Source organism: Cherax quadricarinatus, chromosome 4 (assembly GCF_038502225.1).
Source record: "Cherax quadricarinatus isolate ZL_2023a chromosome 4, ASM3850222v1, whole genome shotgun sequence".
Classification (NCBI taxonomy): Eukaryota; Metazoa; Arthropoda; class Malacostraca; order Decapoda; family Parastacidae; genus Cherax; species Cherax quadricarinatus.
In genome coordinates, this window is record NC_091295.1 from 20,099,273 (window position 1) to 20,118,226 (window position 18,954).

An 18,954-nucleotide genomic window follows, 5' to 3' on the forward strand; every position below is an offset into this window, starting at 1 on the left:
GTCCCTATATCACTCACTTATTTACCCCTATCTCACCTATGGAATTTGTGCATGGGGCTCAACAACAATAAACCATCTCAGACCATTAATTACCCAACAAAAGGCTGAAGTCAGAATGATAACAAATTCCCACTACAGGCAGCACACTCCACCAATATTCAAAACTCTAAACCTACTCACCATACAAAACATCCATACTTATTATTGTACCTACTACAAACACAGAACACTTAACTCGGATATAAACCCTCCCCTCAAACGTCTCCTTACCAACCTCAACCGAACACATGACCATAACACAAGGCACAGATCACTCTTTGATGTTCCTCGTGTCCACCTCACACTGCAAAATCTAAATGCATATAAAGGCCCAAAAATCTGGAATATATTACCTGTGAATATAAAAGAAACACTGTCTGTTTATAAATTCAAGTCTCTTCTTAAAAATCACTTACTCACCCTCAACTAAATAAATACTGAATAATTGTATCTCAGAAATGTTTAACCTGTGACCCAATCAAATTTTGTTATTTTTAATTACAATACCTAACAGAATACTCCATTCTACTGAATGCTCAGCAACACAGTAAATGACCATATGACCTGTCTTTGAAATACTCATTTGTGCTTAATTGCTATTTGTTTACAATAATGTTTACCACTGAATATATCATTGCTTAGTTAATCTTAAGTTAATTTAAGCCTGCCCATAATGCTCTGCATACAAGGGGCTTTGGCATGTTACACTTAACCACAGTATTTCCTTGTACTTCTACGTACCATGTTCAAATTAATAATAAATAAATACAAATAAAGGAAATGAGTGAGCTACTCAAGTCACAGTAGTTTAGTTAGTTTAATATCTTTATTACGCACCCCATACCCATCCTGTGGGCGGTAGTCAAAAGATTACAAAGGTACATAATGGGTCAAGTCCCAGTATGACTCAGTTTTTAGCAAGCCGCTAACCAGACTGAGAGTCAAAGATCTAAATGAATTTTTTATGAGAGAGCCACAGAATTTGGTAAACACAAGCCTATCTGATGTTATCCTGACGCCAAATGACTTCGAACAGGCGATAAATGACATGCCCATGCATTCTGCCCCAGGGCCAGACTCATGGAACTCCGTGTTCATCAAGAACTGCAAGAAGCCCCTATCACGTCCTTTTACCCTTCTATGGAGAGGGAGCATGAACACGGGGGTCGTCCCACAGTTACTAAAAACAACAGACATAGCCCCACTCCACAAAAGGGGCAGGAAAGAAATAGCAAAGAACTCAGACCGATAGCACTAACATCCCATATCATAAAAATCTTTGAAAGGGTCCTAAGAAGCAAGATTGCCACCCATCTAGATACCCATCAATTACACATCCCAGGGCAACATGGGTTTAGAGCAGGTGACTCCTGTCTGTTCCAACTACTGGATCACTACGACAAGGTCCTAGATGCACTAGAAGACAAAAAGAATGCAGATGTAATATATATAGACTTTGCAAAAGCCTTCGACACGTGTGACCATGGCGTAATAGCGCACAAAATGCACGCTAAAGGAATAAAAGGTTGGTAGATAAGATAAGATAAGATTTCGTTCGGATTTTTAACCCCGGAGGGCTAGCCACCCAGGATAACCCAAGAAAGTCAGTGCGTCATCGAGGACTGTCTAACTTATTTCCATTGGGTTCCTTAATCTTGTCCCCCAGGATGCGACCCACACCAGTCGACTAACACCCAGGTACCTATTTGCTGCTAGGTGAACAGGACAACAGGTGTAAGGAAACGTATCGAAATGTTTCCACCCGCCGGGAATCGAACCCGGGCCCTCCGCGTGTGAAGCGGGAGCTTTAGCCACCAGGCCACCAGGCCACATAGATGGATTTGTAATTTCCTCACAAGCAGAACACAAAGGGTAGTAGTCAACAGAGTAAAGTCCGAGGCGGCTACGGTGAAAAGCTCTGTTCCACAAGGCACAGTACTTGCTCCCATATTGTTTCTCATCCTCATATCTGACATAGACAAGGATGTCAGCCACAGCACCGTGTCTTCCTTTGCAGATGACACCCGAATCTGCATGACAGTGTCTTCCATTGCAGACACTGCAAGGCTCCAGGTGGACATCAACCAAATCTTTCAATGGGCTGCAGAAAACAATATGAAGTTCAACGATGAGAAATTTCAATTACTCCGATATGGTAAACATGACGAAATTAAAACTTCATCAGAGTACAAAACAAATTCCGGCCACAAAATAAAGCGAGAAACCAACGTCAAAGACCTGGGAGTGATCATATCGGAGGATCTCACCTTCAAGGACCATAACATTGTATCAATCGCATCTGCTAGAAAAATGACAGGATGGATAATGAGAACCTTCAAAACTAGGGATGTCAAGCCCATGATGACACTCTTCAGGTCACTTGTTCTATCTAGGCTGGAATATTGCTGCACACTAACAGCACAGAGAACCTTCAAGGTGCGCATAACAAAGATAAAACACCTCAATTACTGGGAGCACTTGATGTTCCTGAACCTGTACTCCCTGGAACGCAGGCGGGAGAGATATATGATTATGTACACCTGAAAAATCCTAGAGGGACTAGTACCGAACTTGCACACAAAAATCACTCACAACGAAAGCAAAAGACTCGGCAGACAATGCAACATCCCCCCAATGAAAAGCAGGGGTGTCGCTAGCACGTTAAGAGACAATACAATAAGTGTCAGGGGCCCGAGACTGTTCAACTGCCTCCCAACATACATAAGGGGGATTACCAATAGACTCCTGGCTGTCTTCAAGCAAGCACTGGACAAGCACCTAAAGTCGGTACCTGACCAGCCGGGCTGTGGCTCGTACGTTGGATTGCGTGCAGCCAGCAGTAACAGCCTGGTTGATCAGGCTCTGATCCACCATGAGGCCTGGTCACAGACCGGGCCGCGGGGGCGTTGACCCCCGGAACTCTCTCCAGGTACTCGTGGCGCCCCTGCTTGTCATCGGGGGAATGTTGCATCTCCTGCGGAATCTTTTGCTTTCATAGGGAGCGATTTTCGTGTACAAGTTTGGTACTAATCACTCCAGGACCTTCCAAGTGTATATTATCATGTATCTCTCTCGCCTGTGTTCCAGGGAATACTGGTCAAGGACCTTCAACCGGTCCCAGTAATTTAGATGCCTTATCGTACTTATGTGTTCCGTGAAAGTTCTTTGTACACTCTCCAGGTCTGCAATGTCGCCAGCCTTGAAGGGGGCCGTTAGTGTACAGCAATATTCCAGCCTAGAGAGCACAAGCTATTTGAAGAAAATCATCATGGGCATGGCGTCCCTGCAGATAATTTGCTCTAAGAATAATAATAATAATTCATAAGCGTCTTTGCCTGAGTAGCAGTGTAATAAGGGCAATTATAAGGGTTGTGTATGTCATTTAATAAGAGGTTGATATCAGGATCGATATTTGCACTCATATAACTAATGCAGGATTAGAAATGTATAACTAACAGAAAAGATACTATTAACTATTAATAAGGATTGATATAATGACCATGACAACGACAAGTAGTAAATCAATATTGCACAACGGTTAGTATTCAATATTGCACTAGAGGTAATATGAAGTCTTATAAAAGGCAGTACAAAATATAGGTATTCAAAGAACTATTCTAAAAGATTACACAAATATTAAACAAATAACAATAAAAATATATATAAAATGGATAGATAATAAAATGGTATTAAGCAAATTTTAACAGTAAGATTTGATAGTAAATGAATAAAAAAGAAGTAAATGTAACTAGGGAATGTGGTGGCCTGCACTTGAATGTTTGGAAGGCAGAGTGTCAGGTGTAAAGTAATAATGTACAGTAAGATTTTTGACTTATAGCACAAAATTTAAGCAAGCAATAGCACAAAAAATATAGAACATGAGGTAGTTGGTACTAGCTAGTAAATGATAGTACAAGGATTTGCATAATAATGCAGTAGGAACATACACTACACCTAGATAATAATGTTAAGGACGAATTGGTTAATCAGTCTGGGTAAGATCTGCATCTCTAAGTTAGAAGTTGGACAGATCATGTTCATTTGTGATAGTATATAAACGGCCTACATCTGTTTTTCTCCGTTTAAATTTTCTCAGTCTGAACAAAAGGTTTTGACATTTTCTCGTCAGACACTCATTGATATACCCTTCATATTTTAATCTAATTGATTATTTAATTAACTATCTTTAACTACAATATCAGATCTTTAAGCAAGCATTATGATGACCTCCTAGCATTACTAAATTCCTTGCATGCCAATATGTCCATCATTACACTAACTGAAACCTGGCTAAAGCCTGATACTACAGATGTCTATGCCATTCCTGGTTACACAGCCATACACAACTGTAGGCCAGACCAACAAGGGGGTGGCACAGCTATATACTACTCAGACCAACTAGAATGTATCACTAATACTTGCACAAGGGATGAACATGGGGAATATATAATAGCTAAATTCAAATCCAAATACCTACAAAAACCTCTCACAGTGATAAACATCTACAGAATTCCACAATCAAACATTAGCCAATTTAGTCAAAACCTAGGAAGTATGATAACTGATGCACGCATGAACAAAGATCACTTACTACTCTCAGGTGACTTCAATATAAATCTCCTGCAAGACCAGGACCCACACGTTACTGAATTCACAAACACAATGAGTAACTGCATGTTGCTACCAACAGTAACAAAACCTACAAGAGTTACAGAGACTAGTGTTTCCCTACTTGACCACATCTGGACCAACACCATATCCCCTTTAAAATCAGGCATAATTACAGATAATACCACAGACCACTACCCTACTTTCCTCATAACAACTCTTGGTAAAATACCCCAAGACACTACTAAAGTCACCTTCAGACTTCACAATGAGGCAGCCATTAATAACTTCACAACAGCAGTAGCAAACATTGACTGGCACACTGAGCTAGAAATCTATACAGATATTGACGAATGTTTTAATAATTTTCTAAAAAAGACCCAATACCTTTATAACAAGCACTGCCCTAAAAAAAACTAAACAGATGACAGCTAAGAGACTGAACAGTCCCTGGCTAACACCCAGCATTCTCAAATCCATAAATACAAAACACCGATATGAAAAACAGTACAGAATGGGTCACATAACCAGAGACCAAACAAAACGTTACTCATCAATCCTAACCAGCCTGATAAGAAGGGCAAAAAAATTGTATTATGAGAACAGATTATCCAACTTACGAGGTGATATAAAATAGACCTGGAAGACCCTATCAGAAATTCTGGGAACTAAAAAGATATCACGACATAGCGAAATAAAATTAGCAAAATCAGATGAACCCCAACTCCCACCAACAGAAACAGCAAACAGACTCAATGATTTCTTCTCCACTATAGGTCAAAACCTTGCCAATAAAATCCCAAGCTCAGATACCCCACCAAATGACTACCTCACTGGCAACTACCCGAACACACTGTTCCTAGCTCCGACTAACCCATACGAAGTCTCCCTTATTATCAACGCACTGAAAAACAAGGCAGGAGATTTAAATACCTTACCACCCTTTATATACAAAAAAGCGTCACAAGTACTATCACCAATCATTGCAACACTCTTTAACAAATCCATTGAATCCTCCACCTTCCCTACAGTTCTCAAAATAGCAAGGGTCACCCCGATCCATAAAGGAGGAGACCAAACAGAGTTGAATAACTATAGGCCAATATCCAATTTACACCCTCTCTCAAAAATCTTCGAAAAATTAATTCATAAACGAATCTACTCCTACCTCATCTCCCAAAACATTCTCAACCCCTGCCAATTTGGATTCAGGCCTAATAAAAATACTAATGATGCTATTATACACATGCTAAAACATATATACACTGCAATAGAGAAAAAAGAAGTCCCACTGGGGATCTTCAATGACTTACGTAAAGCTTTTGATACAGTTGACCATGACTTGCTCCACGTAAAATTGTCACACTATGGTATTAGAGGGCACTCCCTCAACTACCTCAAGTCTTACGTCAGCAACAGAAGCCAATATGTGTACGCAAATGGGGCAAGCTCTTCCGCACAACCAATTACAGTTGGTGTCCCACAGGGAAGTGTCCTTGGCCCTCTTCTCTTTCTCCTATACATAAATGACCTACCAAATGCTTCGCAATTACTCAAACCCACACTATTTGCAGATGACACTACATACGTCTTCTCCCACCCGAGCCCAGTCACGCTAGCCAATACTGTAAATACCGAATTACAGAAAATATCTACCTGGATGAGGACTAACAAACTTACACTAAACATTGACAAAACCTACTTCATTCAGTTTGGTAACAGAGCTACAGATGTCCTTCTTAATATAACAATAAACGGATCACCTGTCACAAAGCTAACAGAGGGAAAATTCCTAGGAATCCACCTCGATAATAGACTCAAATTTCATACACATATACAACAAATTTCTAAGAAAATTTCCAAGACTGTAGGCATACTATCGAAGATACGGTACTATGTTCCACAGTCAGCCCTCCTGGCCCTTTATCACTCTCTTATTTACCTCTATCTCACCTATGGAATTTGTGCATGGGGCTCAACAACAATTAACCATCTCAGACCACTAATTACCCAACAAAAGGCTGCAGTTAGAATGATAACAAATTCTCACTACAGGCAACACACTCCACCAATATTCAAAACACTCAACCTACTCACCATACAAAACATCCATACTTATTATTGCACCTATTACATACATAGAACACTTAACTCTGATATTAACCCTCCCCTCAAACATCTCCTTGCCAACCTCAACAGAACACATGACCATAACACAAGGCACAGATCACTCTTTGATGTTCCTCGAGTCCATCTCACGCTATGCAAAAACTCAATGCACATAAAAGGCCCTAAAATCTGGAATTCATTACCTGTAAATATAAAAGAAACACTACCTGTTTATAAATTCAAGTCTCTTCTCAAAGATCACTTACTCACTCAAAACCAAATAAATACTGAATAACTGAACCTTATAAATTGTATATCCTATATGTTACTCACAATTATATCACACAAATGTTAAACCTAGGACCCAATCTAACTTTATTATTTTTTTAAATACACTATCAAAAACAATATACTCAGATCACAACATAATTGAGGTTCAGTCATGTATGCGCGGAGCCCCAGACCGACATAATGAGATTAGTCACGAGGGAGCATTCACCAAATTCAACTTCAATAACAAAAACATAAAGTGGGACCAAGTAAACCAAGTCCTAACCGATATAAGCTGGGAAGATATACTAAGCAACACAGACCCCAACTTATGCCTAGAACAGATTAACTCGGTGGCACTCGATGTATGCACAAGGCTTATTCCTCTAAGAAAAAGGAGGAGTAGATGTAAAACAGAAAGAGACAGGCGCTCCCTTTACAGGCGACGGAAAAGAATAACAGAGCGGCTAAAAGAGGTCAATATATCTGAAATGCGTAGGGAGACACTGGTCAGAGAAATAGCAAGCATCGAACTTAAGCTAAAAGAATCCTTTAGGAGTCAGGAATCGCGGGAAGAACTAAAAGCCATAAATGAAATCGAAAGAAACCCAAAGTATTTCTTCTCCTATGCCAAATCAAAATCGAGAACAACGTCCAGTATTGGGCCCCTACTTAAACAAGATGGGTCCTACACAGATGACAGCAAGGAAATGAGTGAGCTACTCAAGTCCCAATATGACTCAGTTTTTAGCAAGCCGCTAACCAGACTGAGAGTCGAAGATCGAAGAATTTTTTATGAGAGAGCCACAAAATTTGATTAACACAAGCCTATCCGATGTTATCCTGACGCCAAATGACTTCGAACAGGCGATAAATGACATGCCCATGCACTCTGACCCAGGGCCAGACTCATGGAACTCTGTGTTCATCAAGAACTGCAAGAAGCCCCTATCACGAGCCTTTTCCATCCTATGGAGAGGGAGCATGGACACGGGGGTCGTCCCACAGTTACTAAAAACAACAGACATAGCCCCACTCCACAAAGGGGGCAGTAAAGCAACAGCAAAGAACTACAGACCGATAGCACTAACATCCCATATCATAAAAATCTTTGAAAGGGTCCTAAGAAGCAAGATCACCACCCATCTAGAAACCCATCAGTTACACAACCCAGGGCAACATGGGTTTAGAACAGGTCGCTCCTGTCTGTCTCAACTATTGGACCACTACGACAAGGTCCTAAATGCACTAGAAGACAAAAAGAATGCAGATGTAATATATACAGACTTTGCAAAAGCCTTCGACAAGTGTGACCATGGCGTAATAGCGCACAAAATGCGTGCTAAAGGAATAACAGGAAAAGTCGGTCGATGGATCTATAATTTCCTCACTAACAGAACACAGAGAGTAGTCGTCAACAGAGTAAAGTCCGAGGCAGCTACGGTGAAAAGCTCTGTTCCACAAGGCACAGTACTCGCTACCATCTTGTTCCTCATCCTTATATCCGACATAGACAAGGATGTCAGCCACAGCACCGTGTCTTCCTTTGCAGATGACACCCGAATCTGCATGACAGTGTCTTCCATTGCAGACACTGCAAAGCTCCAGGCAGACATCAACCAAATCTTTCAGTGGGCTGCAGAAAACAATATGAAGTTCAACGATGAGAAATTTCAATTACTCAGATATGGTAAACATGAGGAAATTAAATCTTCATCAGAGTACAAAACAAATTCTGGCCACAAAATAGAGCGAAACACCAACGTCAAAGACCTGGGAGTGATCATGTCGGAGGATCTCACCTTCAAGGACCATAACATTGTATCAATCGCATCTGCTAGAAAAATGACAGGATGGATAATGAGAACCTTCAAAACTAGGGAGGCCAAGCCCATGATGACACTCTTCAGGTCACTTGTTCTATCTAGGCTGGAATATTGCTGCACACTAACAGCACCTTTCAAGGCAGGTGAAATTGCCGACCTAGAAAATGTACAGAGAACTTTCACGGCGCGCATAACGGAGATAAAACACCTCAATTATTGGGAGCGCTTGAGGTTCCTAAACCTGTATTCCCTGGAACGCAGGAGGGAGAGATACATGATTATATACACCTGGAAAATCCTAGAGGGACTAGTACCGAACTTGCACACGAAAATCACTCACTACGAAAGCAAAAGACTTGGCAGACGATGCACCATCCCCCCAATGAAAAGCAGGGGTGTCACTAGCACGTTAAGAGACCATACAATAAGTGTCAGGGGCCCGAGACTGTTCAACTGCCTCCCAGCACACATAAGGGGGATTACCAACAGACCCCTGGCAGTCTTCAAGCTGGCACTGGACAAGCACCTAAAGTCAGTTCCGGATCAGCCGGGCTGTGGCTCGTATGTTGGTTTGCGTGCAGCCAGCAGCAACAGCCTGGTTGATCAGGCTCTGATCCACCAGGAGGCCTGGTCTCAGACCGGGCCGCGGGGGCGTTGACCCCCGGAACTCTCTCCAGGTAAACTCCAGGTAAACCTAACAGAATACTCCATTCGACTGAATGTACAGCAATGCAAGCAACCATATGACCTGTCTTTGTAATACTCATTTGTGCTTTATAGTTATCTGTTTACAATAATGTTTTATCACTGATTTCATCATTGCTTAGTTAATCTTAAGTTGATTTTAAGCCAGCCCGTAATGCTATGCATATAAGTGGCTTTGGCATGCTGCTCTTACCTGTATTTTTTGTACCTCTGTATGTATGCTTAAATTACTAAATAAATAAATAAAAAAATTAGATCTCTTTCGTATCATATAAATTAAATCTGATCATAACGTTCAGTACCTTGTTTTCCTAGTAAACTTGTTTCTTTATGTCGTTGGCTTGTACATTAACTTGTAACTGATGTTCAATGATCCTAATAAAGGTATCTTTGCAGTTAGCTTGGTTTATTTCACTGGTAAAGTGAGAGCTGTTAATCATGACTGCGTCAGATAACTTTTCTTGTTGAGTTTTGTCGTCATGGTAATCAAGGTAATCGTTCAAGGGGGCGTTCATGTTGATCTTCCAGTCCTTGATTGCTTCTTCCACCTTTGTGTTCAGAGATGCTATCTGCTAACTGAGCCACAAGCACTCATTGACTGGGAGTCTGGGAAAAATATGTTGGTGGAATAAAGGAAATAAAGTTTCCTCTGGAAAAAGAAGCGGAAATATTATGCTTCTAGTTGGATCAGGTGAACCACCTTGCCTTAATCCCGGCCGAGCCAGGCGCCTCTACACCACTACTTGATTCATATTATTGATGGTATATAATACCGACAAGTTGATGAACAAGACATGTGCAACACTTGCGTGTCTATCTTTATTGTCGAAACGTTTCACCTACACAACGTAATTTTTCGGTTTAATACTTCACCTACGGTATCTGTGCTTGGGGATCTACAGCAGCACACCACATATGACTTATCATTCCTTAACATAAGTCAACTATTATAATCACCTAATCAGGTTACAGACAACACAAACCACCAGTAGTCAAAAGTCTTAACTTACCTTACAAAACATTCATACCTTCTACAGTGCATTCTATAAAAACAGGATACTTCCTGGAGAGCTGCAGCAGAGGACACAGACACAACACAAGAAACAAGTACTGTACCTCTTTGATATTCCACATGTTTGACAAAACCTATCTAGGAACTCCACGATAATAAAGGACACTAAAATTTGGAATTCCTTATCAGAAAATGTAAAAAAATCCCAATCTGCCGTCTGCTTCAAAAATGGTTAAAAAACATCGACTTCATTTGACCTAAGTTTTACATTGACTAATTATGTTAAAACTCAATTTATTGACATCATTCCTGTTCATTCATACTGTTGTTCTCAATATCACCAAATTATGTCCACGTAAGTCATAACTACTACAAACGCTGTACCAAATTTTCTTAATAATTTCACAATCATAATTTCTTAATAATTTCACAATCATAAACCGGATTGTTACCTGGAGTTTACCTGGAGAGAGTTCCGGGGGTCAACGCCCCCGTGGCCCGGTCTATGACCAGGCCTCATGATGGATCAGGGCCTGATTAAACAGGCTGTAACTGTTGGCCGCACGCAACCCGACGCACGAACCACAGCCCGGCCAGGCACTGACTTTAGGTGTCTGTCCAGTGGATTCTTGAAGACAGCCAGGGGTCTATTGGTAATCCCCCTTATGTGTGCTAGGAGGCAGTTGAACAGTCTTGGGCCCCTGACACTTATTGTGTTGTCTCTTGTCGTGCTAGTGGCGTCCCTGCTTTTCATTGGGGGGACGTTGCATCGTCTGCCATGTCTTTTGCTTTCATAAGGAGTGATTTTCGTGTGCAAGTTTGGTACTAGTCCCTCTAGGATTTTCCAAGTGTATATAATCATGCTTCTCTCCCGCCTGAGTTCCAGGGAATACAGGTTCAGGAACTTCAAGCGTTCCCAGTAATTGGGGTGGTTTATCGCAGTTATGTGTGCTGTGAAGGTTCTCTGTACATTTTCTAGGTCAGTAATTTCACCTGCCTTCAAAGGTGCTGTTAGAGTGCAGCAATATTCCAGCCTAGATAGAACAAGCGACCTGAAGAGTGTCATCATGGCCTTGGCCTCCCTAGTTTAGAAGGTTCTCATTATCCATCCTGTCATTTATCTAGCACTTGCGACTGATACAATGTTATGGTCTTTGAAGGTAAGATCCTCTGACATGATCACTCCCAGGTCTTTTACATTACTTTTTCACTCTATTGTGTGGTTGGAATTTGTTTTATACTCCGATGTAGTTTTAATTTCCTCATGTTTTCTATATCGGAGTAATTGAAATTTCTCATCATTGAACTTCATATTGTTTTCTGCAGCCCATTTAAAGATTTGGTTGATGTCCGCCTGGAGCCTTGCAGTGTCTGCAATGGAAGACACTGTCATGCAGATTCGGGTGTCATCTACAAAGGAAGACACAGCGCTATGGCTTATATCCCTGTCTATGTCAGATATGAGGATGAAGAACAAGATGGGAGCAAGTACTGTGCCTTGTGGAACACAGCTTTCACCGTAGTTGCCTCAGACTTTACTGTTTACTACTACTCTTTGTGTTCTGTTTGTTAGGAAATTATAGATCCATCTACCATCTTTTATTGTTATTCCTTTATCACGCATTTTATGCGCTATTACACCATGGTCACACTTGTTAAAGGTTTTTGCAAAGCCTGTGTACATTACATCTGCATTTTGTTTGTCTTCTAGAGCATCCAGGACCTTGTCATAGTGGTCCAGTAGTTGGGAGAGACAGGAGCGATTTGCTCTAAACCCATGCTGCCCTGGGTTGCATAACTGATGGGTATCTAGATGGGTGGCGATCTTGCTTCTTAGGACCCTTTCAAAGATTTTATGATATGGGACGCTAGCAGTATCGGTCTGTAGTTCTTTGCTATTGCTTTACTGCCCCTCTTTATGGAGTGGGGCTATGTCTGTTGCTTTTAGTAGCTGTGGAACGACCCCTGTGTCCATACTCCCTCTCCATAGGATGTTAATAGCACGTGATAGGGGCTTCTTGCAGTGCTTGATGAACATGGAGTTCCATGAGTCTGGGCCTACCGCAGAGTGCATGGATATGTCATTTATCGCCTTTTCGAAGTCATTTGGCGTCAGGATAATGTCAGATAGGTTTGTGTTTGCTAAATTCTGTGTCTAACTCATAAAAAAATCATTTAGGTCTTCGACTCTGTCTGGTTCGGGGCTCGCTAAAAACCGAGTCATACTGGGACTTGATTAGCTCACAAATTTCCTTGCTGTCATCTGTGTAGGACCCATCTTGTTTAAGTAGGGACCCAATACTGGATATTGTGCTCAACTTTGATTTGGCATAAGAAAAGAAATACTTTTTTTTTTAGTTTCATTTATGGCTTTTAGTTCTTCCCGTGTTTCTTGACACCTGTAAGATTCCTTTAGCTTAAGTTCGATGTTTGCTATTTCTCTGACCAGTGTCTCCCTACATGTTGCAGATATATTGGCCTCTTTTAGCCGCTCTGTTATTCTTTGCCTTCGCCTGTATAGGGAGTGCCTTTCTCTTTCTAGTTTACACCTTCTTTTCCTTAAAGGAATATGCCTTGAGCATACCTCGAGTTCCACGAGTTAATTTGTTCTAAACATAGGTTTGGATCCGTGTTGCTTAGGTTTTCTTCCCAGTTTATATCATTTAGGACCTGGTTTACTTGGTCCCACCTTATGTTTTTATTATTTAAGTTGAATTTGATGAAGGCTCTCTCGTGACTGATCACATTTTGTTGGTCTTTGGCCCCTCGCATACGTGTCTGAACCTCTATTAAGTTGTGATCTGAGTATATTTATTGTTTTTGATATGGTGACATTTCGTATCAGATCATCATTGTTAGTGAAGATGAGGTCCAGTGTATTCTCCAGTCTTGTAGGCTCTGTTATTTGCTGGTTTAAAGAGAATTTGGTGCAAACTTAATTATATAAACGTCCAGTAATTATAAGTTAAACTTGAGGTTAGGCTATGTAAGATTCGTCAGAAACACAAGTGTTTTCTGTCGTGAGTCTTAGTCATATGATGACCCACCACTGGAGTTTTTGGTCATCTGACCGAGGCTTTTGCTGGCTTACCGGTCTACCCCTTTAAAAATTAAGATTATAATTATCATCAGGCAACTCTTAAGGCTGCCCGAAATGCTCCGCATAGTTTAGTTTAATATGTTTATTATGCACCCCATACTCATCCTGTGGGCGGTAGTCAAAAGATTACAGAGGTACATAATTGGTCCAGGGACTGGACTCCAAAGTTTTGATAGCTGAGCAAGTTACAGAGGTAATGAACTCACAATTTACAAAGGTAATGAACTCACAATTTACAAAGGTAATGAACTCCAGGTAGGTCTGGTCACAATCATGACAAGTTACAAAGGTATTTACAGATTACAGAGGTACGTAATGGGTCCAGGGACTGGGCCCCCAAAGTTTTGATAGCTGAACTAGGTACAAAGGTAATGAACTCACAAGTTACAAAGGTAATGAATTCTGTAAGAATGGTTACTTACGTTTATACATGGCTACAATCATGAACAAATTATAGTGTAATGAGCAATTCACACTTCCACACCCGGTCACAACTGTAATAAGTTATTGGTGCAAATATTGATTGTTGAGACACACACACACACACACACATATACAAATTCATACACACACACACACACACACATTAACACACACACACACACACACACACACACACACACACACACACACACACACACACACACACACTGACACTCACACTGACACTCACACACACGCACACACACACACACACACACACACACACACACACACACACACACACACACATACACACACACACACACACACACACACACACACTCACTGACACTCACACTGACACTCACACACACACACACACACACACACACACACACACACACACACACACACACACACACACACACACACACACACACACTAACACTCACACTGACACTCACACACACACACACACACACACACACACACACATTCACACTCACGCACACGCGCACACACACACACACACGCATAACCAGGGGCTTTCTATAAAGCGTGTCAATGTCAACTAATCCTATATCTGGAGAGTATAGCTGTAGGGATTTCGGAGGTCAACGCCCCTGCGATCCAGTCCGTGACCAGGCCTCACGGTGGATCAGGACCTGATCAACCAGGCTATTACTGCTTGCAGCACGTAAACTAACGTACGAGCTACAGCCCGGCTGGTCAGGAACTGTCTTCAGGCGCCTGTCCAGAGACTTCTTGAAAACAGCCAGGGGTCTGTTGGTACTCCCCCTTATGTATGCTGGAAGGAAGTTGAACAGTCTTGGGCCCCTGACACTTATTGTGTTATGTTAACTGTATAATACACTTTTTAGAAATTATTATTATTATTATTATTATTATTATTATTATCGTAAAGGTCTGAAGTTGATCAATTAGTTAGATCCTGATTAGTTCCTTATCTAGTAATTCAAGATAACCCAAAACATAATTGTCATCAAACCGCCTCTTTTCCACCAAGGTCCTTCACCAGCACCTCCAGTATACGACATTTAATATATATCACATAATAATAATAATAATAATAATAATAATAATAATAATAATAATAATAATAATAATAATATCTTTATTTCTACAAGTACATGCACAAGGTATACAGGTCTAGCTGACATCAATGACATACAGCCCGTAATGCTATGCATATAAGTGGCTTTGGCATGCTGCTCTTACTACTATGTAGAAAGTCGCTTGTTATGCTGAGCATTTCGGGCAAATTAGGTCAACTTTGCCCCAGGATGCGACCCACACCGGTCGACTAACACCCAGGTACCCATTTTACTGATGACTAAACATAGACAACCGGTATGAGGAAACACACCCAATGTTTCTACCCTTGCCGGGAATCAAACCGGGACCCTCAGCGTGTGGAGGGAGAGTTTTTGCCACCAGGCCACGGGCCACCAAAGAAGCGATTAAAGGATGCAAGACTCATAAGCGGCAACTACCTGCAATACTTACCTCCGTGAGTGTCAAGTGGTGGTCTAGGTTGGGTGCCATGTTGAGAGAGGCGGAGATGACACTGCGTGCCAGTGATTGTAGGTGAGGTGTGCGCTGGGCACCACGGTACTGTTGACCTGACTCTTGATCACCACACACTGCACGAACTGACCCACCACTCACCACCAGCCATGTTTCCACCACCTCAGCTTCATCCTGTTTCCAACCAACACCCATTATTTAACGGGAAATTTGCTACGTATGTTGCAAGCGTAATCATGAAAAGTTTATCAACATTACTTAATCACAAAAGCATAACAAACATTGATTAGTAGCACAAGAGAACCTATACTAAGACAATAAAAAGAGAAGATGAATACAACATATTTTGAGCTCTTACTAAAAAGCGCCCGTGTGTAAAGCCGACATTTCCAGCAGTACTCAACTTATCTTCTGATTTATTGTTGGTTCATCTGTGTTACATTAGTTTCATGACTGCATTAATATATAGGCAGTTTAGTTAGTTTAATATGTTTATTATGCACCCCACACCCATCCTGTGGGCGGTAGTCAAAAGATTACAGAGGTACATAATTGGTCCAGGGACTGGACTCCAAAGTTTTGATAGCTGAGCAAGTTAGAGGTAATGAACTCACAATTACAAAGGAAATGAACTCACAATTTACAATGGTAATGAACTCACAATTTACAAAGGTAATGAACTCCAGGTAGGTCTGGTCACAATTATGACAAGTTACAAAGGTATTTACAGATTACAGAGGTACGTAATGGGTCCAGGGACTGGGCTCCCAAAGTTTTGATAGCTGAACTAGGTACAAGGGTAATGAACTCACAAGTTACAAAGGTAATGAATCCTGTAAGAATGGTTACTTACGTTTATACATGGCTACAATCATGAACAAATTATAGAGTAATGAGCAATTCACACTTCCACACCCGGTCACAACTGTAATAAGTCATTGGTGCAAATATTGATTGTTGAGACACAGACACACACACTCACACACACACTCACACTCACACTCACACACACACACACACACACACACACACACACACACACACACACACACACACACACACACACACACACACAGAGGAGCTTGGACTCGACCCCTACAACCTCAACTAGGTGAGTACACACGCACACACACACACACACACACACACACACACACATCAAGATAGAGAGATTAGAAGAGGAGCTGAGACATCTGAAACAGCACAGAGACAAAGATATTACAGAAGTAGCATCGGCAATGGCTACATCAAACACAGACAACAGGTCTGAAGGAAGCATGGAAACTAAACTGTATGCAGAGGTCCTGTCAAACCCACATGGGGCCAAAACAAAGGCAGGGAGCACACTAGGACAGAATGAGAGGTTGGAAGATATTGAAGGAACTAGGACATGTGCAAGGACCTTACCAGATACCTGTGGGGGCCAGGAACAGGTGAGCAGGAAGGACAAACCAAGAAGCATAGGGGCCATAACTAGGGAAGGGACTGAAGGAAGGAACACTCCACGGGAAGAAGCTAAAACACATCAGAGGATGCAATGGGAGTCACAGTGGGAGGAGGAAAGGGAGAGATCCGTGTTTGTCTATGGGCTAGACGAAGCTAAAGGGGAAACTTATGATGAAAGAAAGCAGGAGGAGAAAAAAGCGATAGAAGATATCATAAAGGTGATAGGCGAGGGGGACATGACCCAGGTGGCAAATTTTCGGAGAATTGGGTGGTTCACAAAGAAAAGGAATCGGCCTCTCAAAGTAATTTTCAAGGCAGAATCAACCCGAAACATGATCCTGCAGGAGAAAGCACGGCTGAGAGGCAAGCAGGAGTTCCGGAGTGTGTACCTCGATCGAGACAGAACACAGGACGAAAGGAAGACGATGAAAGAGAGAGTTCAAAAACGAAAGGAGAAATGGGAGGAAATGAAAAAGGAGAGCAGAATAACCCAGGATCAAATGGAAGGACAAGCACACCCCCCAGAAACACCTGCAGAAGGACTCCAGCCACGACACCCCCAAGGCAACTGAACAATCCAAACCAACCATCACACACCGATCCCTCTGTTTCCACCCCCCGCACCACAGTTACAGTATTAGAACAGAAGTTGAAGGTTTGGTACACAAATGCAGATGGATTAACGAATAAACATGAGGAATGGCAAGAAAGAATCAATGAGAAGTCCCCAGACATCATAGCAGTTACAGAAACAAAACTCACGGAGACAATAACATATGCAATCTTCCCACCAGGATACCAGATCATGAGGAAAGATAGAAGGGGCAGGGGGGGAGGTGGGGTTGCTCTGCTCGTAAAAAACAGATGGAAATTCGAGAAAATGGAAGGCATAGATGAGACGGGAGAAAGAGACTACATAGCAGGTACACTTCAGTCTGGGGAACACAAAGTGGTCATTGCAGTGATGTATAATCCACCACAGAACTGCAGGAGGCCAAGAGAGGAATATGAAGAGAGCAACAGAGCAATGGTGGACACACTTGCTGAGGTGGCAAGAAGAGCTCATTCCAGCAGAGCAAAGTTGCTGGTTATGAGGGATTTCAACCACAGGGAGATCGACTGGGATAACCTGGAGCCACATGGGGGTCCCGAAACATGGAGAGCCAGGATGTTGGACGTGGTGCTGGAAAACCTCATGCACCAACATGTTAAGGACACTACCAGAGTGAGAGGGGAGGATGAACCAGCAAGATTGGACCTTGTGTTCACCCTGGGCAGCTCAGACATTGAGAACATCAAGTATGAGAGTCCCCTAGGAGCTAGCGACCACGTGGTTCTGTGCTTTGAATACATAGTAGAGCTGCAAGTGGAGAGAATAACAGGAGTTGAATGGGAAAAGCCTGACTATAAAAGAGGGGACTACATAGGGTTGAAGAACTTCCTGCGGGAGGTCCAGTGGGACAGAGAACTGGCAGGAAAGCCAGTAAATGAAATGATGGAATATGTAACAACAAAATGCAAGGAGGCAGTGGAAAAGTTTATTCCCAAGGGCAACAGTAACAACGGGAAGACCAGAACGAGCCCCTGGTTTACCCGACGGTGTATGGAGGCAAAAACAAAGTGCAATAGAGAATGGAAAAAGTACAGAAGGCAGAGAACACACGAAAATAGGGAGATCAGTCGCAGAGCCAGGAATGAGTATGCACAGGTAAGGAGGGAGGCCCAGCGACAGTATGAAAATGACATAGCATCGAGAATCAAGACTGACCCGAAACTGTTGTATAGCCACATCAGGAGGAAGACAACAGTCAAACACCAGGTGATCAGATTAAGGACAGAAGGTGGAGAACTCACAAGAAATGATCAGG

The 18,954-nt window shown here is 42.0% G+C and overlaps 1 protein-coding gene across 1 annotated transcript in view; it reads right to left on the reverse strand.

Annotated features, from left to right (window-relative positions):
* Positions 1–15,589: 15,589 nt before the first annotated feature.
* The window catches only part of LOC128684394 (uncharacterized), a 51,273-nt gene continuing 47,908 nt past the window's right edge, over positions 15,590–18,954 (reverse strand). The window contains exon 4 of the mRNA XM_070098209.1: positions 15,590–15,814. Within this exon, the coding sequence (XP_069954310.1) occupies positions 15,590–15,814 (225 nt within the window). The remainder of the gene's footprint in view (positions 15,815–18,954) is intronic.